Raw genomic sequence first — 27,512 nt, 5'->3', positions numbered from 1 at the left:
GTAAATACTAACTTGTTATTGTTTCTTATTCTCTGTACATAGGGGCAACCTTCAAAGATTTCCTTCTGTGGTAAATGTACTTTCGCGTTATTCAGAGTAAACAAAATGCTTCCTTTCTTAATCCGTTTTGGGTTGTTCAAATGTTAACATGCAGCGTGCTCTCCAATACACACTGGTGTTACCTTAGTCCCAGCATGGACTCATGGGCTCTTTGTGTCGTTGCCCTGTCTGCTCGATGACAGCCGCTGGATGCTCTCTTCCTCGCACTACTCGGCTTTCGGCTTCCCGTGGTTGCGACTGGGCTTCTCTTTTCCTCATGTCTTTCTGGCATGTGTCTTGCTGCTTCTTTCCACTGGTGAACGCCGTCACGTAGCCTTCCTTTGGTCAATACCTGAGCTATTTGGCTCCAACGTCCTTCTCTAAGCTCCTTGGTAGCACGAAGAGCAGCAGCCTGCTTCCACCAGCAGTCTCTCATTTCTTCTGACACCCCCTGTTTTAAATGTCCTGGTCACAAGTGCACCCTCCCAACAACTAGAGCGTTTCCTGTGATTGGGGCTTCTCCTGGCTGTATTCCTCCATTCCTCTTCCTCATCGCATTGTTAAGGTGTTTCTGGGAACAGTAGGTCCTTTTAACTAACTTGCACAAATACATTAGAGGAATGATTTTAACATGTTCTGAAGACAAGTCAGTGTTTGAAAGTTGGTGTAGATTGGATTGAGAGAAATTCAGCACTCTCCATTGAGGGAGCATGGAAAGAATCACAATAGGCCATTAGGGTGTGGTGTATGGGAGATGCATCCTGCAAGGGAAAAGGGGATACCATGTCTCATCCGTGGATATCACCACTCCCTCCTGGAGGTTGACTCTTCCCATGTGATCCTCCCACATGTAGCTGCCCCCAGGTTCAGGATCAGATAGCGGCTGCCGTCCCCATGTAACATGGGAGGTCACCTCCGGGAAAACATTGAGGACTACATTGGATTCATCACAGTTATCAATATCATATTTTAGAATCCAATTGTCTACAATCGGGGTGGTTAGGGAGCCCTGGGGGCTAAATTTTGAATGGGAGGGGCTGAGGAGCTTCTCTCTGTCGAAACCACCAGTTCCATCTAGGGGTTCCAGCATGAGATTTTCTTGCCCTTTGGTTATACCATCCTGTCAGAAAGCTCTGTTCGAACCACTGGAGCCGGTAGAGTTACAGTACTTGACGATGGCAGTGGTGTTTATGGTGGTCATGACCCTGGCCCGGAGTCTGGTAAAGATTGTGGCACTTTAGTATGGATTCTCGCTTCTACAGTTACTTTCAAAAGCTGTAACGTTGCACTGTGACCCAAATTTCAATCCAACAGTAGCCCTAAAATGACATTTGTCTCCAGAAATGTTGCTGTCGACATTCTTTATGTACCTTTCCTCTTGGGAAGAGGAGAAATGGCCTTTGCAGATGGCCAACAGGACTGTGATGATGTATTTACAGTGGACGGAGGATATGCAGCATTTGGGCAGCCCGTTTATAAAGTTTGGCGGGCTTCCCCAGGCAGGAAAGCTCTGGTAATCTCTATCACCCAGTGGAAATGTAGGGCCATTGCAGAAACATATGGGATTCTAGGGGTGCCCCTTCCCAAAGGTGTACAGAGAAGGTCTACCAGGGGAATGGCTGCTTCCTTTGCAGAGGCTCAGGGGTTCCCTAATAGGGATATTTTATGGGTTGCCCTATGGGTGGATCTGAATGCATTGGTATGTCACGATCGCTTGAACATCCCTGGTCATGCATTTACAGCTTTTGGCACAGGGAGTGTTGGGTGAGGCTGCAGAACAATGAAATAGGCGTGACTTGCAATAAGAGTGCTGGGTGCTAGCCACATCCTAAGGTCTGAGACGTTCTTGTCCCATCCATTTAAATGCTAGGGCATTCCCAGTAGAGCAAGTACTGGTACAAGGAACAGGTGCGAGTAGGTAATAATTGAATTATATACCAGTAATCTTCATTGCTCCTTGTCCTACTCTTCATCATCACATTACTTACTTCCTGCCGCCCCACCAGTTAGGGGATATCTGGGTCCATACCGAGCTATGCAATGACACTGGGGCATCATAGGAAGAAAGGGGCTCCATGCCTCGTGCAATAGGTGGCGGAGCCCAGGTGAAAAATAAAAATAATTGGAAAGGGATCCGGTCATAGAGGCGGGAGCCACAGAGTAAGCACTATGGTGAGGAAGAGCAAGACTAGGAGTAATGAAGATTACTGACAAGCAATCCAAGCATCTCCAGTAAAAATGATTTTTCAGCCAGTGCACTTTTCATAAGCATGGGGCAACGATGCAGGAGTGAGCCAGGCAAAGAAAAAACATAATCTCTCCAAAATGGCACCAATTTGAGCACTAAATTATCTTTTAAAACATAGTCCCCATTTGCAGACAGCTTCTTGCCCCTCCAAGTAATTCATTCGAATGACATTACAGGGAAAATATGAAAAATACCCTTTTTTGCTATTTAAATTGTTTCTGATATCAGTGTTTTAAATAAAAAAGGACATAGCAAATAAAGAGAGAAAAGGGGAACAGCAAAACATGAAAAGAAAGTGCTCTGGGATTTCCTTTTATAAACAATCAGGTACACAAGCATCAAGAACGGGGGTGGGGAGAGGGCAACTGTCCCCTAACTTCTCCAGAAACCGGTGCAGGAACAGCCACCAAGAGACATTTACACTTTGCGTCGTTTTTTTTTCCTTAGACCACGCCACAAAAGATGTGCTTTCTTGGCGTTATGGACTAAACGCGTCAGAGTAGCGCTTCTTTCTGGCCTCGCCCCTCGCCTGGAGCTCGGCACACGTCACCTGCTCTGTACGTAACACACGTATTACGTCTGGAAGGATGCTTGGGACGCTGCAGTTACGCCCACCTCGTTCCCTACGGAGGGGGGCGTGGCGGATGTATCAGTGACGCACGTAGTGGGAGGAGACCTGGAGTGGGCGGGGCGTTCTGAGGACACGTCGCTCGGCAGCTCTCGCGCCAGGCCGGCAATCTGCTGAAGGCAGCGGCGGGGTTAGCGGCTCAGCCGGTCCTGCGAACGGCAGCCAGTGCGCATGCGCGAGGGTCAACGAGCGAAGAAGGGGGGCAGAGCAAGGCGTCCAGAGAGCAGGGGAGGCTGGCTGTGGGGATAGGGTGACAAAAGTGAGGCGAGGGGGCTAAAGCACCCGTGGCAAGGCATAGGTGGACGGTGCAGACACCGCCGCCAAAAAGGCACAGGTTCCAGGGGGGACCTAGTTCAGAAGAGAGGGACCCAGGCAAGAGACCGCACTGGCGACTGACCTACGGGGTCACACTTTCCCATGGAAGGGGGAGACGGAGGCAGCCACAGGGAAGAACAGCCAGGAGACCAGGCAGCAGGCGCCTAGAGGCAGCCAGAGAGCCAGGTAACCAGATGAGACATTGGTACACAAGAGAGGACCCAGAGAAAACAGACAGTCGGAGGCGTGCCATGACTCCATAACCCAGGGTGTGAGAGACAGAAGAAAGAAGCAGCCGGACACCCAAACTACACCAGGGACCACTTCTCTAGGACTCAGTGGCCCAAGACAAAGTAAGCCAGAGCCCCCAGTAGTCTCTTGTAGCTCATCGCTTGCTACGGTTGTGTTCTGGAAGGGTGCCCTTGTAGGGGTGCGCATGGCACCACCAGAGACCGTGCCCAGTAGAATGCGCTGACTACATCGCTACCCACATCTTGCAACAGCTGCGGGGCACCTGAGCCTAAAGTTTGGACCTGGTAATGTTGGACAGCCCATGCTTTGGCTTGGAATCGAAAGGGTTGGTTGACCTGCAATCGGGGCCTAGACCAGAGACTGTTTGGTACTACTAGGTTGGACCAGAAGAGATCCGGCAAGTGCCAGCGGATTGCCAGAACCTGCTTTGCACTTGAGGGGGTCACCACGGAGAAGGGGGTGCCTTCTTTTGGACCTGTCCCAGACCTGTCCAGTGCTGGGCCCTCAGTGATGAGATTATCCATGGTCCTCTCCATCCTCCGGCCGGTCGGCCCTGTGGTCGTCGGCATTTCCTTAGGCTTCACCCTTAGCCTGCTGAGCGTCACCTGGGTTGAGGAGCCATGTGGGGCGCTGAGCAGATCGGACGGTGTCGGTGGAGCCGGGAGCTTGCTCCAGGATGGGAACAGTGCAGCCAGGAAACCCAACTCTGTCCACGCTGGTCTAGCCATGGAGAGCGGGGAGAATTGGGAGCCAAGAATTATCCCATTCAAACCTTCCAACTCGCAAAATGCTCAGAAGAAGCCAGTCAGGTGAGCATTCTAGGTTCTGGCTTCAGATGGGGAACCACATTTTTTTTGTTGGCTTCCTTTTTTAATTTGTATGATTACCTAACTCTGCTGCAGACATACTGTCTTATCCCTGTTTTCCAAAGTCCATTTCTAATGGCCACCACATTACCAGATTGATGTACATGCCCTGCTTTGATAAAGGGTAATTGTTTAAAGACTTGGCCAACTGGTTTCACTGTGTAAGTGACCAAATGCACTCTGTGTACCTGGCATCTTTTTATTACCAGAAGGCTCCCAAATTCCGAAGTGTTGGTCAGTATGCCCCCCTAATCTTGGCAATAGTGAAGAGCAAGGGTGTGGCATATTTCAGAGATGTGCTAGCAGCACTGTTCTCAAAATCTAGTGTCCCGAAGGCGAGTTTGCTTTTGCATACATGGAATTAAATGATCATATCCCAATCTTGGCTAGTGGGGGTATTGGTGTTTAGTTGGTTTCCACGTTCCAGTGCTTTGCCCTGATGGATGGCCGGCTCAAGTTGTGAAGTTTTTCCTACACCATGGTAATGGGTAGTGCACCGCTTTCCTGCTTTTCTTTGTGCTTTCTGCTCGTCGTGCTCAGAATCTAAGCAGTCGCTCTCTCCAGGGTGCCACAAACCCTCCTGAGTGATGGCTTGGTGGTGGCAGGGGGGGAACTTGACGAGACGTATGTGGGACTTGATCATTTTCACGTAGATTGTGCTATTTGGGTAAAATGTGTCGTAGATCACCGTTGGTAGTTTTTCTAAACTATGATCTCTCCTTTGAACCCTGTGTAATATTCCACTGGGGTAGCCAGCGTCTTTTCGGTGGTTCCCTAGTTTCCCACACTTTGGGGGAATTTGTCACCCTGACACCCCTCCTTTCTCTTTTCTCATTTTGAGCACGTCAGATCATTTACAGTTTACTTTACTTTGAAAATGATAAATTGTTAAGCAAATATTCCTTTAACCATTAAAATAGTCTGTGTAGTTTCATAGATTGAATTAAGGGAGATCAGTACTCCTGGCCTGTTCTGTGATACCTAAAGTTTCGAAGTGATGGTGTTATGCGCCTCCGTGATGCATCCTGTTCCTGATTCAAAACGCAGTGTATCGTATGCAGAGGTGGACGTCTAATATAAAGCATTGGGGCACCGTACTACTAGTTAGTTTGCTTTCAAAGCCTCGTTTGGGCGCTTTTTTTCTCCCTAGCCAGTTCTACAATGGGCTCAGGCCGGACATTGAAGCACTGCCAGTCCGTGGCTTTGCAGGTCGTAAAGGTGCTGAGGTTGCAAAGACATTTCTTTCATTTTCATAATGGAACATTTCCAACTCGAAGAATAACACATCTCTGATGGTGCAAGTGAGCAACACAAAGCACCCATTTAAAGATTTGTGTGGATTCATGATGACTACAATCTTAACAAAGTTGCTTTATGTCACTAAAGGTTTTCGACATCATGAATGAGTTGTAGGTTTCTTGCAAAGACTAGCCCTATCTGTCTGAGTTTATTACACAACTTGTTTTATTAGATGCCTTAAATGTCTGAAAGTACAGTGGGGTTAACTCGATTTTCCAGGTTGGCATTATCTTGCATTCTGGGACTTATAGTTTACCAATGTGGATGTGAAAATTAAAGCCACAATGATATTCTTTGGGCTTAACATGTTGCTATAAGCATTTACATGTGGCTTTATTATGAGACATTCTCTCATGAAGGCCTTGAAATCCAAACTATTTGTACTGAATAAAGCGTGTAAGGTATGTGGTCAAATCTGCAGAGTCTATCAAAATCCCTGCTTCACTGTACAGCCAAGGTGTGTGGTCCTGGTCCACCCCCACTTTCTTTCCGGCCGTCCCACTCATTCCTTTTTGGATGTAGCCAGCGTAACACTAGTTCCTTTTTTCCACTTCCCCCACTGCATGCATGGACGCACCCAGGCCTACACAAGTAGGCTGCAGGGTAGTAGAGGAGATTGAATGGGTAGGGCAGCAGCGTTGGAACTCCAGAGGGGTAGAAATGGGGTTGAAAGGAGAAGCATGTAGTTTAGCAGTCTGCATTTATTTGTTTGTCGAAGATTAAATTAGTTATCCTTTTAAGAAAAAGGATGCTAATTGTGCGTCAGTAAACTTACCATGTGCCAGGGTGCATGGTAACACTTGGCCTTCAACCGGCCTGCCAGTGCTAGTTCAGCTGGCACTAGCCTGGCAGACCCCACGCCAGCACATCCGTCTCGAAGTTCCGAAGCCGCCTGCGACTTACTCTCATAGAATTGCCTGGCAATGGTGTCCATTTTTGTGCTCCAAATATGGATTTGAACGGCCTCCGAATCCCCCTGTATTATCAGATGCGTGGCTACGAGGTTAGTGCCTGCACACCTGACGCACCGTTGTTCCCCATCGTCTTAAAGGACCTACCCATGCGCTTCTGCATGCTCCATTACGCTAACACGTGGATACAGTACCTCCAGGAGAGCTGCGGGGGCCCGGGACCCTCATTATGAGGCTGGCAGTGGCGGTACGAACTGGCTGTGTATGGCGAGATTGACCGATAACACACAGGGCTTCAGGGAGGTGTAGGGGCTTGCATGTTGCGCAAGGATATTCTAAGACATGATTTCACCTGGAGAAATGGGCTTGTGCATAAAACTACAGAAACGAGAAAGCCGCACTCGTGGTCTTTTCTGTGATGCCCAGAGTTTTGAAGGGATGGTTGTAGGTGTACGCAGGCGTGATATAAATCTCACAGGGGCCCGTCTTTGACGTCCTAGACGTCTGTAAGTGTTTGGTACTCCTAGATATATCTCATGGGTATCTTGCATGCACCATCTGCTTACATTTAAATTGCAAAATGTAGAATACGACCTCTGGTCTTGTTGTATATTCAGCCATCATTCTTTTCTTTCCCTGGCGGGTCTGTGAAGCAGCCTTTTCTGCCTGTGGCGCCTTTTAAACAATAACTTTGTTATGCCCAAATCCAGATAAGGGACAATGATTTTCGTCATTTGATTTTGATGCCTACAATCACCCTGTGGGCTGTGTCCCACCAGATGAGGCGATAGCTCATATTGCCACAAGCTCACTGGTACTTAAAAGGCCGTGCACACAGTATGTCGGATAACCCAGGTCTGCAAGTAGGTTCAACTTTCAGGTTGTGGCATAAGGGTGGCAAAGATGACAAAGATTATACAAAAACGTCAGCAAATATTTCGGATCTTCCGGTCACACGTGGATTCATGGCAGGTTGTTAAAGTACTGGGAGTTATTTAGCTCCTGCTTTTATCAAATGAGAGCCTCGTTAACTTGAGTCTAACGGCTTCCTGGAGCTACATTTGATTTCCACGGGCAACTGACACCACATAAACATCTGTGATATTGACTGTGGGCCTCATTCCGAGGTAGGCGGTAACCCGCCAGTGCCACCGGCGGGTTGCCGCCGACCTGGAAACACTGAATCCTCCGCCTGATTTCCCACCCACAGGACATTACAAGTCCCGGCGGAGTGGGAAGTCAGGCGGCAGATCCGGTAACTCCCCATTCCCGAGAAGTCCCATGGGAGTGGGGAGACGGAAGCACAGTGTCGGTGTTTCAGTGACGACTTTGCCAATCGGGGCTGGAGCACCTGGCAGGGTCAGAGCTGCCGGGCGCTACGGCCCCTGCAGGCAGACTCGTCGTGTGGCGGTCCGGAAACAAGGGTGCCAGTGAGCTTACTGGCACCCTTGTTTCCAGACCGCCACACTCGGAATGAGACACTTTGTCTTGGAGTATGTATGAAGGCGAATAAATTGCACATCTAGAAGGCATTACAGCATAATGGAGCATATGCAATAGGCATATAATTGCAACTCTTATGAAGGTTAGATTTATAGCGCTATGCACTAGCTCCTGGTAACCCACATGTTGGGGGTGCAGTCTGCTCCAAAGTCCTCTGCCATTTAAAACATATATATTTTTTTTAAATCGTATTTATATAGCGCAAAAGAGCCCTCGGGCATAGAGGCGCTTAAACAAGACAAACCCACAAAAGAATAGTAACATTAGTTCAATATTAGCATTAACTTGACAACCAGGGAAGTACCATTCACATTGTGTAAACTCAAAAATGGAGGCCAATTAGTTTGGCTGCAACCTATTGCAATAGTCTGTCATTCCAAGTGCACACATCTTTAATTTTCACTCTCTGCAAAAATGGAAGATCTTGAGCTCCAACACAGCCATGAGCAACTTTGGATTGTAACCAAAAAAGAGCCTTATTTCTCGGCGCCTCTCTCGATTCCATCCAAGATGGTTTATTTGTATTGGTAATGACAATGTTTCTTTGATCCATCACCAAACTTCTCATGATCGGATCAGTTTGCTCCAGCATACAGGCCTTCTTTACCTGGATATCCTTTCCAAATGGCAGAGTAACCGGATCATATGTAGATTTTAACTGAACCCAAAGGTTTATTTGAGGCTAACTAGGAACTTCCTGGCAAAGCCCTAACTATCTGTCCCACAGAGGGACAGGCTGATGTATGGTAGTGCAGATTACCACTTCTCGATAAAACCTCTGAAATTCTACAAGAGGCAGTATGTATCTGAGACAGCCCAGGTGCAACATGGTTAGTAACGGGACAAGTTACGCTCGCAAGCCAGCCCCGCTACACCCTTGTTGCAGATTCCCGTCTCACCCTCGGTTCAGCATGCAAGTGCAGGGCACAACACAGCGGAAACACTCCAGCCAAAACAGCACAGGGTCTGCATACACACAATGGTCACCACCGCAACCGTAGGGATATGGTCCGCAGTGCACAGCAACGCCAAAGCTCACCAGGGCCTCAGCACCAGCCATCCTCTTCCTCGATTGAAGAACGGACCTAACCCGGAACTAAGCAAATGCTGTCAGGCTGCACTGCTAGACAGCCGTCCTGCAGGTGCACTCTCTCAACGCCATCTAAGTGATGACAAATATCGCCGAAAAATGACAAACCATTTCCCTCAACTATCCAGGAAGAATGTGTGGTGATCTGTTTGTTGGTCAATGCTGCAAGTGCTCTCTAAAAACTTTCTTCGTTTGGAAGTGTAGAACAAAGGACCTCCTTTGGAGACTCTGGACAGGGTCGCCAAGCACCCAGGAGTTAAACAGCTCTGAACTCTGTTTTCCAGCTTCGATAAAGTTTTCAATCCAGCTTTGCAGCCTTCAGGCACTTTTCAAGCCGTTGCCTCAAACACTGCTCTTTATTTCACTCTTGCGTAGTTTGGCCCATTATCTGCCTGCCCTCCAAACATTTTTGCTCGGATCACAGGGTTTGAGAGTGCTATGAGCTGTTTTAGCTCCTGCTTGTAGCTTACAGCAGCCTGGTTACATTGGTACCAACAGCTACTCCAAACTACTTTCGACTCCCCATGCTGACTAGTGCCATATGAACATACCGATGTGACAATTAACTTTGTGTGGCTGGGCAAGTGCATGAAGTAGTATAAGGATACCCCTAGAAGAGATTTCAAACAAAATGGTCTCCTCTGGTGACCTAAAATGTATAGTTGGCATGTCACAAGGTTAGTTTTGGGGCACAGAACATTCTGGGTCCTTGGTCGCCAGTGGTACCTACTGCTTACTAGTTGATGATCTATAACCAAAAGATGCTTTTAGATCCTACTTATCAAAACCTTTTTTCACTCACCACCAAAGCGCTGCATTGTATCATTTGACCTTTGAACCAACTTGACCCATTGCTTGCCTGTTGAGCCAATTACTACTACCGGACCACAGCACATCGCTGGACCGTCTGGAGCTGAGTTGCCACCCCTTATCCATCTGGATCAATCTACTCAACGCCGCTCAAAGCCAACTCAAGTCATTGAAAGTGCCTAGAGGCCTGGCTTGATGCTGTCGGGCTCGAGAGTACCCCCTTCACCGTGGCAGACTGCCATCTGGTGAGGGTGTATAACCCCTTGCTTTTGACATATTTATGAAATAAATAAATAATGATACAGGTAATTTGATCACAGGAAGGCAAATCTGATCTCCCTTTTATAAACTCCATGCCAGACGCACAGTGTAAACCTGTGCCTGTGCAGGGGGACACAGGTGTCCGTTTGACAGCTGCCGTCACTGCAGTGCCGTGGCTGCATTTAATACCTGCCTCCCTGCTCCAAAATTGACATAACTGAGAGTTACTATTTAGGTGGCAGTTGTAAACTTTAAGCATAAGCCATACCTCAGTTTAAAGTATGGTTGCTAGTATCTTTTATCCAAGCAACATCAAATTGATATTGCATGCGTCATCCCTGCGAGCTCAGCTGTGTAAGGGTCATGTGTATTTCCCTCCCCCAGCCAGCCCGTCTCTGCTGCTCCATGCAAAATTGTAGCCATGGGGGTTGCCTCTTTGATTATTTGTGAGTGGAGGTAACTTCCTGCAGTGAGACAGGCACTCCACATGAATCTGCCCTGGGAACCAGAATCAAGGTGCATACCCTTGACAAAAGGACCTGCCACGCACCAGGGTGCTGCATACCAAAACTGTATTTGATGCTTATTGACTAGGGAAAAGGGTAGAGTTTGTGTAGACGGGAGGAGCTCGACCAGCTGAAGGAAGATTCCTTCATCTTGTTTCTCTCTCACTAGATCATTCCTTCCTGTCCCCTCCACTTCCTTCAGCACACAGCACTTTGAGTGTAATGTCAGAAGGCAAAGACCACTTGTCTCAAGCCCCTGTCCCTCTAGAGTAGCCAACTCCTTCTGCCTGAACATACCCAGAGATAAGCTAAAAAAATCTGGAGGTAATAGCTTTCCAGTGAAAGCAGCACAGTAATGGAACGCACTACCCCTAGCTCTCAGAGTTGACCAATAATACCTCAGCTTTAGGCGCAATATTTTGAACTGGCTGCAGTCCAATGACATATGATCTCTACTGTACTGTATCCATTACCTGCCTAAGTCTAACCTATCTGCTACGTGCCACCTACTGTACAATTTTGCTTTATCTTCCATTGTATTTTTTCTGATGCCTACCTGCCTCACCATATAACCTTGTCTCACTTTGTAACCTAAGCTTTAAGTATTCTTGTTCTCGTTGCGCCCCGTTAACCACAGGTTCGTGCGCCCTACAAATTAATAAACAAACCAGTGTACTTTTGCCATTAAAAGAAGAGGTCTCCCACTCCTTCTTTGAGGCACTTGGAAGAAACGTCCAAGGAAGAATTCATGAGACCTCTGTTGGGAGAGTTGAGCTTTCCAATACCCTCTACCAGAGGTGAAGACTGTCCAAGCCAAAGGCAAAACTCTGCTCCCTAACCTTCCCCGGGGCACATGGGGGAGAAGGGCTGAGGGGAAGGGGGAGAAGAAGGGCTGAGGGGAAGGTAGCCTGCTGCTGGAGCTAGACCTGCTGGAGCCAGACCTGCATCTCTGCCAGCCACATTGCTACCTAGGACCTAGTTACGTTACAGGAGCCCTGAAGGTGTGCGACAGCTTCCCCGGGGTGGAAGCCCAAGAACCAGGACTATCATTGAGTCCCTGGATTGGGGCTTGCAGCAACCTGGTCAATACAGCCAATATCCCTGTGTTTTGGCCATTGAACCGGAGCTGCCTTTGGCATTCAACTGATCATTGAATGCTCTTCTGCATTCTCGTACCAGTTCCCTGCCGCACAATACCAGCTGAGCATGTTGTTGCCTCAGCTCACACTTTAAGCTCATAGTTGCACTACTGCTTTTTGAACAGTCAGTTTCTTTTTTTGCCCGATATTCAACACTACCAGATCCTGGTGGCCTCATAGAACCACAAGCCTCCATTCTGCACCGGACTGCCTGCCACAAACTGCACATCCAGTCTCCAGCATCTTTGCCGGCGAACTGACCCTGGTGGCCCTCACAATCCACATTTCGTTGAATGCCCTTTTAACCCACCCTTTGAACCACCAGCATCTTTGCTGCTGAATCGCGACCCTCGATGGTGCATCGAACCACCCGTCTTGTACTGCACACCCAGAGGCACCAGCATCTTTGCTGTCGAACCATCCCTCATGATTGTCTCGGGAGGATAGCTTAGCGGCAACGTGCTTGCCTTGGAAGCAAGACGACATGGAGCAACACAGGTGCGATCCCGGGGTCCGCGCTTCGAAACCTCTGGGTATTAAGCTCGTTATAAATAACCTATCGTATCATATTGTGGCCTTCAAGATCTGCACTTCTCGAACTGCAACGAATTTCATCTCAACCCCAATTCGACTGAACACAAGCAACTCATTTGAGCTGGATTCGAAACACACCAAGAAGCCTGGTTTGATGCTGTTGAACGGCCAAGCACTGCAGAAGGTATTATTGACTGATATGCTTCCCTTGATCCATACTTTGGCCCTAGAGAATGCTTAGATCACTTTAGTCCCTTTTGCACTCAAGAACATATCCGTTTAAAGAACATTGTGGGTTTCACTTGTCTTTCACCCCTGATTCAATACACAGTGTGCTGCATACTTCTGCGCGTGTGTATGTGTGGTGCAGAGCTCAAAATTTAAGATAGTATAATCTGGAGCTAAAAGCAGCTCCTGGGTATCCAGCATTCACCAGTGACCAAGAGCTACCAATGAGGAACAAAGCGCTAGTGCTTACCGTTCTGGAAATCCTACTTCCACATCAGATGCAAACTTAACCATTCTGTCCATTATTCTTGGCCCCTTATGCTATAGATGTGTATTTATAAATTGTCACAAACACTATTTCAAATTCACACCCCTCCTTGAGAGTACGGCCATCCCTCGGCTCACCTTACCACAAAAGGCGCAGGTTGTGTATCTCTTAACTGTGCCTGTTTTACCTTTTGATTGGGATCACTCTTCTAGCAGTTTGAGGGCTGAGCCAGCGCTTTAGCCACTACTCGCCCTTCTACTCCTGCGGGGCAGAAGTAATTTTGTCACATTCACTACAAAGTCTGCATATTTGTGCACCCTCCTACGGGTGGTGGGGGTATAGGGTGGTTTGTATTTGTATCTAATTTGTAGAACTTTGACTAGACCTTTGTTTTATTGTGCCAGCACATTACTATTGTTTGGACTGCTTCTGTGCTGGCTCACATCCCTTCTGAAGAGTATAGTGTGCCCGTGGCCTGTGCTACCCGAGGATGCAAAGGGGGGTACACCGTTCATCCTGCGCCTGTTTCCCTGCAGGTTTTGGTAGTTGTGTGGGGCTGAGTAGGAGTTTAGAAACCACAGGTCAGTCGTCATTTCTTCAGAGAGACCATTGATGGATTTGAAGACCAACACTGAGCACCAGCATGATGTTGGTAAGTGTAGGTATGGGAGGATCTGGGTGAGTGTTGTAGGGTACCTGTGGCAAAGTTGAGACCTTTGTTTAGGGGTGAGTAGGACTAGACGGGGTAGACAAAGGAGCAAGCTCCAACAGTAGTCCAGCATGGCTCCCACTGAAAGGGATTTTGGGGAGGAGGTGTTAAGAGCTTCATGAGATGGATGAGTGTCGAGTCTGATGGCTTTAAAGCTGAGAGATGCGAGGGTGTGTAGGAGTGAGACATGATCCACAGTGCCTAAGGCTGCAACAGAGATCAAGAAGGAGGATAGAAGAGAGGTGCAAGGGGTGGTTGGAAAGGTATAAACGGGGTGAGGGCAGAGTCTGAGTGTTTACTCAGAAAACAGATGGTTGCATGGTCACCCTGTGAACCTCAAGCTAGTTGACAATTCGTTTGCAGGTTTGAGTGGTGGGGTTGAAGCCCTGGAAGAGAGGAGCCTGCAAGTTTGAATGATGATGCATTTACTGGTTATCCATCATTTTGTGTTGAAGGCACCCCAATGACTCAGGTCTGAGATCCCCAGCCCCCCATTAGTGCTGTAGACCTGCTAGCCCGGTGGATAGTATCCACTGGTTCCTAGTTGTCGAAACTTCCAGGGAAGCTGCTAAGCTCTGAATGACCTTGGGGAACCTTACAGGGTTAAACCTTGGATTGGTGCTTATCTCCTCGCCACTGTCAGCTGACAACCGTGTCCTGTTTTCAGACTCAGTCTGGTCAATGAGAGAGTGAGCCCATAAAGGGTAGGGGGCGGGGGGCATTGAAGAATTGAGACCCACCTTTGCTGACTGTGCCAGAGAGCAGTGGAACGACCAGCATGCGCAACAGTTGGATATCAAGACAGTGGTGTCTACTACTAGCCAGCGCCAATACAACAGCCCCAACTGTAGGAATTCACCCCAGAAATGGGCCCATCTAGTGCCTCGCTGATCCTGTACTTAGTTGCCACGTACCAGAGGACCAGAGTCACTGTCACTGCTTGGCAGAAGAATCTGTCTGCCCAACCAAACTGCACAGAACCACATTAGTCTTTGCTTCAGACAGTGGCTCTGTGCCCCCACCCGCCTGCAAATCAGGGTGTTTCGGACACTGCAAATTACAATCCGTCCTCTTGCCCCCTCACTTCCGGGATCCTTGGTTGGCGCAGAAAGCCTGGCCGCAGGGTTCCACCGCTATGGTTTTGCGCTGTACGGAGTGATTACCAGTTTTCTTTAGGCATCTTTGCTTTTACTGAACCTAATATTTTATTAGTTTGGGCTATTAGGTGTCGCATAAGTGCCAGCATTATTTCAAAGTGGTCGTCTGAGAGTAATGACTTAATTTGAGCTGTAAACACGCTACTGAAGTAACACGAATTATCCATGTCTGCCTTCAGCCACTTATATAACCACCGTGCGTCTCCTTCACTGAAGTCCTGTTAAAAACAAGCATTGGCAAAGCCAACAGTTTTGCCTTGTGTATAAGTATCGGCATTTGTCAGGCACCACTGCCATTAGATGCCCATGTATTTGCACTCGCTATCATCAATTGCCAGTTAATACCACTCTTTCCCATCCCTACATAAAAGCCCAAACTATTGGCGTTGCCAATGCTTGTTAGTGTAAGTTGTGTGAGTAAAGGGTTATTCGGTGTGGAAGCAGTGCTGGTCATTGGGCCGACTCGGCGGATCCGAGATCCGGCACCAGATGTGTAGGCGGATCTCGGGATCCGGCCAGAGTCAGCCGTCCAAGTCCATGAACCGCGCAGGGAAAAAAAAGAAAAAAAGCGTCCATGACGGCAGCATTGCCGTTTACCGTGGCTTTGGCACTGATGTGTAATGCGCAATGCTCACTACATGTACAACTGAAAGGAATCAGTTGTACGTGTAGCGAGCATTGTGCTTTACACACCAGTGCCAGAGCCGCATAAAAGGCAATGCTGCCCTCGCGGGCGTTTTTTTTTTTTTTCTTTTCTTTTTTTGGCACAACAAAATGAGCCTGGGCTCATCAAGGGGGCCTGGCCTAACTGCAGGCGTCCTGCTGGTCCGTTAGGCCACGCCCCCTGAAGAGCCCCGGCTCAATGGGCAACTGGCACCCCTGCCAGGCATCCTTTTGTATTGATCAACACCCTCTCCCATGGGGGAGAGGGTGCTGATCTCTGCATTTACTTTCTATAGGCTTGCCTGGCAAGGGACAGCGCCTCGCCTATTCAGCCTTAATGGTGACACATCCCTTCGGCAGCTGGGGAGGGGCAGCGTCGCCATTAAGGCTGAAAGGGTGAGGCTGCTGGAAGCTGAGGCTGTTTTGGCCTCACGTTTCTCCCCACAATGGTGGCACCGGCCCACGGGCATCTCCTGCTTAAAGGGATGCCTCGCAGGTGCGGCGCCACCATTATGGCTGAAAGGCATTTTTTTTCTGGAGCCTTTAGCTTTCGCACACGAGCGAGAGCTTGAGGCTTCAGAAAAAATCCTTTTCGTGTAGTGGCCGGGGCTGGCAGGGGAGATCAGTGGGCCCCACAAGGCCCCGCCTCAAATTGAACGGCAGGCCCCGTCCCACTTAAAGCCCTGTGGTAAAAGGCAATGTTGCCTTTGTGGGTGCTTTTTTTTCTTAAACGTATTTATCTGATTGGCTGGCCAATACCAACCCCGCCCCTCAGGCCACGCCCCCTCTTCCCCAACTCCTCCCCCACCTGGGTCTTGTGGGATCCCCCACCACATTTTTTTTCCATTTCCACCACTGTGTGGAAGTGAATATGTTGCTGCACCCTGGCTTGCGCGCTGGCGTGCTTCATCTAGGAAGAGGGGCGCCCGCTACCTTTGTAAAACTATCATCTAGGAAGTTACTTTGCTCCGTTACATCCCCCGCACCAATCCGTCCTCGAAGTAAAGGATGTCTCATTGTAGGAAATAAATATCGCGCATAATCCAGTGCTGGCAATTGGTTTTCCGTTTGTTGGCCTGGAGGGGCCTTCGTGGTCTGTGCTAAGTGTCAGTGAGTCTTACAGTAGGCAGGGCTGGACTCCTGCTGAGCCTCACGCCTCATTCAGGAAATAGTTCCGCACTAATCACTTCCTCTTGGAGTCTTCATGGCTCTCTTGAGGCCTGGGTCTGCGTCGGGGAAGAGCGGCTTTTATTGAACAATGCCTTGACAAAGGAAGTGCTAGCTCGCCACAAAATGCACCATGTCTTAAGTATGATTTAAGAGTGAAGTTATGTGCACAGGAGTAAAGATCGGTGCTTGCCATGGCAGGGACTGAAATAATGCCATTAGAGTAAAGCTAGGGAGACGCGCGGCTTGTAGGCGTTTGGTTATTTGCCCACCCTTTGACTACTCGTGGCATTTGATGTGCAGGGGTTTACACAATGCTTCTGCGTAAACTGTATCAATCACTCAGCTGGAGCTACCTCGAGTAAACTAGAAGTTAGTATGCAGAGTGCTGCAAATCTAATCTTCACATGCGCTTCACACTATCTTTTTGTCTTATTGATGTGGCCCATTATATGTTGGTTTCTAGAGGTTTCCTAATGTCCCAATTACTTACCGGTAATCTTCATTATGCCTAGTCCTATTCTTCGTCGTCCCTTAATTACTCCTTGAAGGCCACCTGCCTTCCCACACAAATTGCCAAAATCCAATCCATCTTTTCGCTCCAACTCCTCCCTCCCTGTAAAGGAGGGTTGCTTACTATCACTCATCCTGACCTATCAACATGTCGAATTGGCGTCCTCAGTACCGGGGATGGAAAAAGGGTACTTGAGACGAGGAAGAGTAGTCTAGGTTTAATGATGGCTAACGGTTAGTAATCTGGACATTACCACATGTCCCTTTTCCTCGTCCAGGAACATACTCCATGAAGTATGACCAAGGAGAGTCGGTTCGACCACAGGACACCAGTGACTTGCAGCACGCTCAGTGAAATGTATTGAATGGGGGCGCAATCCGCTGGATACAGTGCTTAAGACAGTATGGGTAAACATCCCCCCCCCCCCACTCCCTTTGCTCAGGTAGGTACAATTGGTAATGACGGGCAGCCATCGTGGAGGTACGAGTGGATGCTCTACATCATTGCAAAATATATATTCTGGTCTCGGGCCAAGAAACTGTCCTACTGGAGGGGCCCTGTATGCCCGGAGGTGGTAAAGGACCCTCACGGGAATAATCTAAAGAGTTCGAATCCCATAGTCAATAGCTGATGGTCAGTGAGAGGACCTTCCTACCTTTTTGTGGGGCTCCAAAGGGGACAAACTGTTGCACCTACATACACAGCTGTAATACAAAAGGAAGGAAGCAAGATTCCTTTGTCTAAATGGGCAATGGCGATGGCTCTGATAGGGGAAAGGGCCCATGGCAATAAAGAATGACAATCTCCTAGGACATATGAAAAGCAGAGACCACTTTGGGCTTGAAAGTTGGGTCACACCAGAGTGTCATCGCCTCAGGATATATCAGCAAATCAGGAGAGCCCTGACCTCACATAGCCATCTAGCTGAAGAAATGGCCATCAAGAAGGCAGTCTTCCAGCTAAGAAATGTAAGATCCATGCTTTGCAAAGACACAAAGTGGGGTGGGAGTGGAGTTCTGTAAAGTCTTCAATACCCTAGGTAGTTCCCAGGAAGTAGAAAGGTGTGTAACTCCTGGTAGAGGCAAGGCAGTACTCTTCCAGCAACCTAGCCATGAGGGTTCCACTTTGCTCACCCCACCTCAGGGTTTGCAAAAGATCCTAATGTTACCACGTTGGGCCTGAAGGGAAGAAGTGGCCAAGCCCAACTGAAATCTGTTGTGAATTAACTGAGTACAGGCGGACATCAAAATCCAGGGGAAGGACCTTGCAAACCTTGCACCAAGAGTCCAAGCTCCTCCAGTGACGCTCAGAGGGACGAAGGTTTGAGCCCTTGGAGAGGAGGCTTGTAGAGACGGGTAGACAACCCCTTCTTATCCATGTTTTCTATGCCCCCTCCATTTCAAGAGCCAATCCACCCAATGCCTTTGTTGTTCAGCTGGGTGTCTTGAAGTGGGGGTGGGGCAGACAGGAAGAGGGACCAGGGAAGGATTGGGGGAGGTTCCATAAACCATGCCTGTAGAGGAGGGCACCATTACCTCCGGGGCCACCAGAGAGCGAAAACTAGAACCCTGGCCCATTGCAGAGAATCCGCTGTATTGTCTTGCAGATCAGTGGGATTGGAGGGAAGGCATAGAGAAATTCACCTGGCACACTAAGTGAGGGAGCATACCCCTGCCTTACCCCCACCCCCTCATGATCCCTCCTCCCTGATCCTGGAGCGAAAGAAAGAGGGATTTCCCTTGGAGGCAAGCATGTCTATCTTGAGAATGCTACAGGTGTGGGTCACTAAGGAGAAGGCCCAGGGTAAAAGTCCTCGTCTGTTGATGATTTAAAAGACTGACTCCGCGCATCAGATAGGTCATTAGCCACTCTACTCAGATTTGTCTTTTTGCGAGATAATAGGTTGCCCCCTGCTCTCGATCTTCCAAGCAATCTCTTCTAGGCATCGGGATCTAGTACCCCCTGCCTGTTCACATCGGCTATTACTGAGGATTTGTCCATTCAGACAAGGACAGTCTTACTCTGCAGATATTTCTGGATTACACATCCAACCCTGAAGATGGCTTCTAATTCCTTGCAGTTGGAGGACCTCCTTTTCTCACTCTGACTAATGCCCTTGGCTGGAGCTTGACTCAATCAGGGTACCCCATCCTGTTCCACTGGCATCTGTCCTTGGGATTGCTGGGAGGGGAGGATCCAGAGAGAAACTCCCCCAAAACGTGGTCCAGGGCCAATTGTCACTGGAGCTGAGATCTGAGAGTGGCTGTTAATGGAATTTGCAGAATTTTGGGATACAAGATGCCAGTGGCTGTTGTGATGAATCGCGGTATTCAGTCACTTCTCCCCAGGGCAGCCTTCCCTTGTGACGCTAGGGAAGTGAGCCCTCTGACGCGCCAACGGGCATCTGCTCGGCTTCTACGCCCTGAGGGCAACTGTATCATACAAGAACTTTATGCTTCTCCCCTTCATCAGCAGCTTCCTGTGGTGGTCCTCCTGACTTCACCACATTCACCGACATCCTATGTCCCCTCCTCCAGATTCCCCCCCCCCCCAAACACAGTCACTGAAGTTCTGCCACGGGTAAAGTCGGACACAAAACATAAGGAGCATGCCCTGCCCCCCCCCCCCCCCCCAAAGCTCTTCTGGGATGACCTGGAAGATAGGGCAGGACACCCTCAGATGCAATGTCTCGGCCAGACGAATCATCCCATTCACATGCAAGGGGACAGCAGCCAGTTCCCCTTGCATGTCAATGGGATGATTCGCTGCAGGGTTTCCACAGAACGTCCTGCAAACTGCAGCACCGGCCAATTCGCAAAAGGGGCTTTCTAGCAAGGGTTCCGTGGCACCACAGAAGGTCCAGGATCCTGAGATAATCCGTAGGTTGACGACCTGGGGCCTTGGGTCAGTAGTGTCTGTTGGCACAGCTTGCTGTCTTGCTTTCCCGGATTGGTAGCATTATGGAGTGTCTTTACTGTAGCCTGCTCCTATGCCTATTAACTATTCTTTCAGTAGCCCCCTGGGTTATATTGAGTTTCCATTTCTGTAAGAATGCCATGGCCTGACCCACTTGACTCGAAGAAGTCGTTTCCCCGCTTCCTCTAGTGTTTATCACTCCTCCTTGAAGACCCCCCCCCCCGCATGATGAATGTAGCCGTGTGCCTCACTGCTCTGGCATGTAGTCTGCGTTGGTCAGTCCAGCCTTCGGCATGGGCGACCTGGGTGCCAAACTGATATCATTTACATAGGGCGCCATTGCCTTCTGCCCAGCCAGCATGGAGGAGCCTTTAATGAAAGGCTCCCCAGCCCATGCTGGCTCTGAAGTGGCGCCTCGTGTAGGTGAGAAAGCTTCCCGGTGGGAGAAGCTTTTCATTTACGTTGGGCGCCTCCGCTGCCATAGGCGTGCTGCCACACCGGCACAGGGGAGCCTTGCAAGAGCTTCCCTGAGCTGGCATAAACGGGGTAACAGGCTGGTGGCTGCATGGCAGTTTTGCCAGTGGGTATATTGATACCACCTTGTCCTCTGACGGGACCGTAGCAGCAAGCATATAGTGCAATGTTTAAATGGAGAAAGTTTGGTGCCGCATGTGAGAAATCTGACAGGATCTTGGTGGCAGCCCAGCCATCAAGTAAGAACGCTGCTTTCTTCCTGCAGCCTCCTCAAAGTGGGGGCTTTAAGACGTGCCAGGCGCTTCTCCTAGGCCCCAGGCAGCCCTCCTGCCTAACAACTTCCTGATTGTTCGCCGGATGGACTTGTTAGACCAACTTTTTGACTCCCGTCTTGTTCCGGGTACGTTTATGCCATCCTCCCCATCCTCCCGCCTCTCAGTTCCCAACTCTTCACTGGAGTTATGGGTGGCCGTCAGTAATACACCCCCACCCCCCCGTCCCCCACACCCGCACAAGGGTCTGCAGCCTTTGGTGCTCCAGGTTCGTTGGACTGCAACTCCCATCAGTCCTAGCCACCATAGTCGATGGTGAGGGATCATGGGAGTTGTTGTCTAACACCTCCGAGGAGGCACAGGTTGCAGACCCTGTCGTATCGTGGCGTTGTTAATCCGTTCCTTCCTGTAGGGAGGCAGGCCTACGCTGAGCTGCTGCTGCTCTTCCTCTGTCTTGCTGTTGTGTTGCCACTTGCCTCCCGCTTGATACTGGCTGCTTGAAAGCCTTGCCGCTGCAAGCGTTGGCACAATAAATCCTCGATGTCGCAAACGGGGGGGTCACTGAAGCAAGAGTCTGGCAGCGCATGCCTCGGCGTAGTGCCTGGGCAGAAGCAGACGGCGTCCCTGCCAGAGCCTGCATGGGTCCCACGGTGAAGCAGTGCTGCCCTTGCGTCTTGCTGGGTAATTACAGGGCACGGCAGATGGGACGGCTCACTTTAAAGTGATACCTCATTAAGATGAGGCGCTTGCAGCAGCTGTTTGATCTTCACTGTGGAATGAGACTAGTGCCACACCTGGAGCCCATTTGTGGTAGTCTGCAGTCGGCACGCTCTGTAGGTGCTGTGCGGAGAAGCCTTGGTGTGGAGGAGTAGGAAGGCGCCCTAGGTGCACAGACGAACGTGTTGCTGCTTTCTCGTGCGTGCTCTTTGCACCCCCCCCCCTGTCCCCCCACCCCCGCCCCAACCCAAGTCCTGTAGCATTGCTCCACGTGGTGGCCCACCCACAATCCGTGGAGGCCATAGCGGTGCCTGCCCCCATTGGCGCCCTCCTACCCCTTTTGTTGTGAGAGGATGACATGCCCTGAGAACCTAACCTGCTAGTAATTAATAGCCAGACACTAGTTTACATTTGGAAACAGCAGGTCACAATTTATTGGAGCATACAACACAGGGGGCAGCCCCAGCCCTAAAGCATCATGGTTCACGACCATCTATACCAAAAAATCTAGCCCAAAAAATAGGGCAACCATCTGTTCTCGGTGTCCCCTTGCCGCCCGAAGGCTGTCGCAAGGCACAGGACATGAGCTCCAGATTGCTGCACAGAGTACTTCCACCTCCGGCCACTGCACATGAAGGTGAGGAGTCTCCAGTGTGCATAAGGGATTCAATGCCCGCCGTCCGAGTATGGCTCGAGTGCGGCCATCGGGAAACCGCCCACGGTTCAAGCCGCGGCGTACTCCTCCCTGGCTAGGACTGCCCCAAACTCCGCCCTGCTTTGGGGGTGCCCTCCGCTACCCCAATACCCCATGCTTCAATAAAACGTATCCGTGTTCTAGCTGCAAACAGCCATCACCTAAATGACAATTCCAACATATCAGGGGGTTTATTCAACATACAGTTTTTACCTTGTAGAGCCACATTGTGTTAAGACCCCCCCAGTTTACCAAACCTTTCAAGGACACTGCTGGGTTACTGGACCGACCCTTAAGTTATACGTGGAGGGAACTTTGAGCTCATCGTGCATTTATGCCACCCTTCAGCCTTACATGTCATTGTGAGAGTGCCCACAGTTTACCAGACCTTTCGAGATTATGTCCCATTTCTGGTCACTCAGTCTGAGGCGGTCGTAGACGTATTATTCACATATCCTATAACACATAAGCACACATTTGTTACTTGCATCGTACATCTGCAGAACATTTTCCCCCAGTTGGCCCATCCATCAACCTTAGGTTCCCCTGTCCAAAACAGCTTCTGGTGCAGACCTCAATTTCCTGGTCATTATTTATGTCTGTCTACAACATGTGGCCCCCAGGGCGGGCCGGAAGTACCTGCCCCGGAGACGCTCCCCACCCCCCCCCCCCCCCGCCACCTCCTGGAGGATTGGTGGAGAAGTACAGTCGAGAGAGGGGATCTGGGGGGGGCAGCTAGAGGGGCGCCCCGCTATGTGGGACGTCCCTCGAGTGCCCCCTGCGGGGGCTAGGACCTCCTGAGCCGGCTGCACTCTTGACCCAAGACGTTGTCTTGTTAGCAATAAAAGGCTGTGTTTCTTTTTATTGCATATGTATAATCATACAACACATTTGGGTGCATTTTATTTAACCAAAACCCTTAATACATAAAAAATACTGTTTTGGGCACTGGGACCAGGAGCATCAACCTGGCCCGTGATGCCACACCTGTATGGGTTTTCATCCATACAGGTTCCCCCAAAAGTTACGGGTCTAGTTGCATCCCCTCGCTGCTAAATTATTAATAACCTCTGTATGGAAATTGTTAATTCCCTTAATGGACAGGTGAACTCCGCCTGTGTGGAACAGCTCCGGGTCTGCTAGTGAAATTGCTGTGTGCCGGATTAACTGAATTCCCCTGCTGCTGCAGAATTTCTATATTCCCCTGTTCAGTTTCTTCCTGGCTATGTCTATTGCCTTGTAAGAGTTGGCCCCTTGCCATGTCCTTCACAGTAATATGGCTGAATGAATAAAAGATTTTGGTCGCCTTCTAGTTGTGCGCTATTCCACATGATGCACATGTGTCTGCTAGCAACTTCTTCTGCCTTGTTCCACAAAGTTGTTGCCTCCCAGATGTATAACTAGGAATTCTGGTGGGTCCCTGTAGATTATCGGGTCTGCTAGTTTGTCATGAATCTTGTCCCATTTCATGCCCCTTTACCCCCACCATGATGTAATAGTGTTCCTAAAGGCAGGTTTTTCTTTTGTTTCCTCGGACTATCTCCCTGTCCTGAAAATGAACGATCTGATCCATGCCGATTTGACTGGGGTGTCTCGTTCTTTTGGGGAAAGCCACGTTTACTTTAGTTCCGGCCGCACATACCTTTTTAAAACAATCATACTTCCCACCCCTGGTTTGTTTTACTTTTTCAACCACAATACCCCCTTGCCATGCTGATGTCGCTGCACCTATTCTGAAAGAGTGGGTCCCATATTCCCTGCTGTCCCAACCTGCTTTTTCAATGGTTGTCTTGAGGACTGCCTGAAATTGAAATGAGGGCCCTGCTATCCTCGTGTACCAAAAAACGCCCCCCAATGTGTGGGCGGAGCCTGAGATACTAATGCAAACTGGGCAGTTTGCTCGGTCTTCAATGCAATAAATTGTGATTGCCCTTCTGTTACTTGTTTTTGGATGCGTGTACATCCATTGTGATGTAGTTCCCTTTTACTTGGACCTCCAACATGCCTAACCCATCGCTTTCTTTAGTTCTTGATGCAATGAGCTTGCTTACTCTAAAGGCCCCAAAGTATGCCATGGCTAATGCTGTTTTATGTCTCGTACTTGTGTGAGCACATGGTTTCCAGAAACTTTAGTAATATTGCATTTTTCTCAATTCAGTGGGCGTCCCTTCTAACTTTCCCCATCCTTTTAATGCAATTGTTATAAATGCGCTGCGTGTTGGATCTGATTTCCCCCCCTTGTATTTTTGAAAAATAGACTACTGCTGTCGGGTGCCTTTTTGCCTGTTCTTTCTTCATTTTCTGCTTCTATGCCCATATTAGAAAACAAATGATCTCTTTTTGTTAAAAGTCCTACATGTTCCCTCTTTGTAATTCTCAGTACTGTTTCCAGACACTTGCTATATTGTCTCGCTGTGTTTGCTGCCAAAGCTTTCTTGGCGAGCCCTTAATAGTAACCCCGAAGCAGGGTCTGTTATCAAGAGACTTTTTTTCTGTTAGCACCAGTATTTGAGGTGCTTGCTTCTGCTGTTATCTCACCTGTCTCCCAGCCGTCCGGCGTTGACGCAGGTGCCTACTTAATTTCCCTGTTAATATTTCCCATTATTCTTTGGGTACTTCCGTCCTCCTGCTGTCTGCTTCTGGCTTCATTTTGCGGAATGTCTCCCACTGAAAGCGAGACAATGCATCTGCAATGTTCTTCTCCTTGCCGGCTTTGTGCTGTAAGAGGATTCAATTCAGCACTACAGCCAAGTCAACGCCTAGTCTAGAATACTGAATGAAAACCCTTATTGATATATCTTTATGTCCAGTTCATGCGTTCTGGATGACTACCCCTATATAACACCCCTCTCTCAGAATCCCCCTGACCCCACTGAGCCAAGAAGTAGTTCTGTTTTGCAAGTTAAAAGGTTTAATTGATAGTTTCAACAATAGGTATATATATCACACTTTAGAATAAATTAATAATTGAATATCACACTTAATCTGGTATGATAAAGATTAACAACAGAGAATCTGGCACTAGCACACTTCTTGATAATCACTAAGGAGTTGACATGAAATGGATAAGATAGCAACAATACTTTTATGGTTTCCAATGGATGCAATGTGGAATGAAATGCAGTACAGAAAATAACTTGATAGGATTTCAGCAAAAGACAATGTAATCACTTTCTTGGACAATTCACCCCCCCCTTTTATGCAATGCAAGGAAGTGGAAGGAAGGCACACAATTCTCAGAAATGCAATTCAAATGTAATTCAGTTCACCCCAGCAACTTAGACTACGGAAGTTGAAAACACAGGCCCAAATGCTTTTAAATGTGCTGGAAATGAAGAAAAAAAATATGCTAAAATGCTTTTAATTCCCTCTAGAGGTTTAGGGTGAGTGAAATCAAGTTAATATTAGCTCAGGCTCACTCTAGCAGTGATGCAGGGATAGTTTTTATGAGGCAAACGATTTTTTTCAGAGGAAAGCAAAAGCAGCTATCTTTTTGCAAGTGGAGAAATTTTCAAATCGCGGCAAAATTCACGAATGCGTGTTCCGCGATTGCGGTAAAACTATAAGGGGTAGGAATGTGGTTCTTGGTGCGATTAAAAGCTAAGATTCTGAGCTTTCAGATGAAAGTTACTGCAAGTCTCTAAGACAAACGGTCGCGGAGATATGAGCGATTTAGTGAAAGTCGTTTTTGGTTTTGCAAATTTTAAACGCAACACTTTTTCAGCTTTAAAAATGATGGCAGAATAACACAATTGCTAAGCTGCAGTTCTACTTAGATTAAAAATGGATTGAATTATATGATTTTAACTAAGAGATGTGTTCTGAGTTTTGCTGAGTACTCACAAGAGATTTTGAACCGGAAAGCGACTTGGTCACGGACTTCAGTCTGGTCAGGTCTTCCCGAGTTCCGCTCACAGCGCCTGGCCTCTGGAACTGTTCACAGCATCGGGGTCAGCACTCTGTATACAATGGCCTGGTCTCTGCTAGGCACCGGTTCTCTGGGTCGGGTCCTGCCTTCTCTTTGGATATTTCTGTCACCGGGTTCTTGCAAAAGTTCTTGGCAAAATTCAGACAGCGTCAGCCGGCTGTCTGAAGAGTTCAGTTGCAAAAAGATTTTCAGGCCTGTTGACAAATACTCTTGCTGGCAGTGGCCTTTTTGGTTAAGGTTCTGTAGTCTCTGTTTATCTTGGAGTCTAAGTGTTGGCTCCTTGAAGGTTGATGGAGGTAAGTATGGATTTTCCCGGCAGAGCTTCCAGCTGCAAATGGATTTGAAGGTCCCTATCTGTCCTGTCTGTCTGCTTTTATGTGTTTTCAAAATGGGTGTGTGTGAGCAGCATCACTAGCCAGCCCCTCTCCACTTATCATTGGCCAAGCTTTCATTTCTCCCCTGATTGGGGAAGGAACTGTGAGTCAGAGCGATGTCATTTTATGGCTTGCAGAGAGGACACTCCCCTGTCAAATTGCACATAATCTATATTTGATAAAAAAACATATTTGCAGAGGTACATATTGTTTTAAAATCATATGCACCCATCATGCATTACAGGAGGTATACCCTGTCAAAATCTGCTCTTCCTGAGGGCTTGCATTCAGAAATGGCACATATTTCACTTTTTAACTGATTTTGCAATTCCGGACATTGACCCAAATTTACACACATGTGCGCAAGGAGTATGGACATTAGTTGATGAAGTGTCAGATTTTTCACATGCACACATTTTGAGTAATATCCTCTTTTCCGCTAAAACCCCCCTGAACATGCCACCGGTTCTAAAAACTCTTAAAATGTGGGCAGAAAAATCACAAGAATTATGGTGTCATTTATACAATTTTCACATGTCCGCTCTATGAGTTATTCATCTTTTTAGAGTTATGTTCTGGCCCCAAAGGGGTGTGGTTTTCCTCCAGCACAAGGTTGAATTTCTGGTTTTTCCAGTTCTGCCAAGCCAGCTTGCTCTCACAGGCAGTGCCCCTCCCCTGTGCTTCCAGGAGAAATCTCCATTTACGACTCCCGCCATAAAACATTTGCCTGAGTCAAGACAGGGCTTTGTTCAATTTCCTGCAGAGCCCAGGTAATTCAATCAGGGAAGTGTCATATCCCTTTTGGTGTGAGCAGCAAAAGGGCAGCTAGGCCTGGGAACACAGCTGTGACTCAAGTTTCACTCCTGATGGGGGTAGTTGCCAGGCAAATTGGAATCTCTTTAAGCCAGTTTTTAGCTACATGTCATTTCTGTTCCCCAGTTTCTGCATTCAAATAAAACTAAACATTTTCACATATGCAGCTAGAAGGCTGATTCTAAGTTTAAAACTATGACATTTAAACAATTGCAAC

The 27,512-nt window shown here is 48.5% G+C and overlaps 1 protein-coding gene across 1 annotated transcript in view; it reads left to right on the top strand.

Moving 5' to 3' along the window:
• The first annotated feature begins 2,986 nt into the window (after positions 1 to 2,986).
• CHPF (chondroitin polymerizing factor) overlaps positions 2,987 to 27,512 on the top strand; it is a 117,979-nt gene continuing 93,453 nt past the window's right edge. The window contains exon 1 of the mRNA XM_069616942.1: positions 2,987 to 4,291. Coding sequence (XP_069473043.1) covers positions 3,993 to 4,291 — 299 coding nt within the window. The 5' untranslated portion in view covers positions 2,987 to 3,992. The remainder of the gene's footprint in view (positions 4,292 to 27,512) is intronic.

This window comes from Ambystoma mexicanum, chromosome 9 (assembly GCF_040938575.1).
Source record: "Ambystoma mexicanum isolate Mex_15411 chromosome 9, UKY_AmexF1_1, whole genome shotgun sequence".
NCBI classification, from domain to species: Eukaryota; Metazoa; Chordata; class Amphibia; order Caudata; family Ambystomatidae; genus Ambystoma; species Ambystoma mexicanum.
Note: the sequence above shows the minus strand (reverse complement) of the source record. Positions and strands in the feature narration are given on the sequence as shown.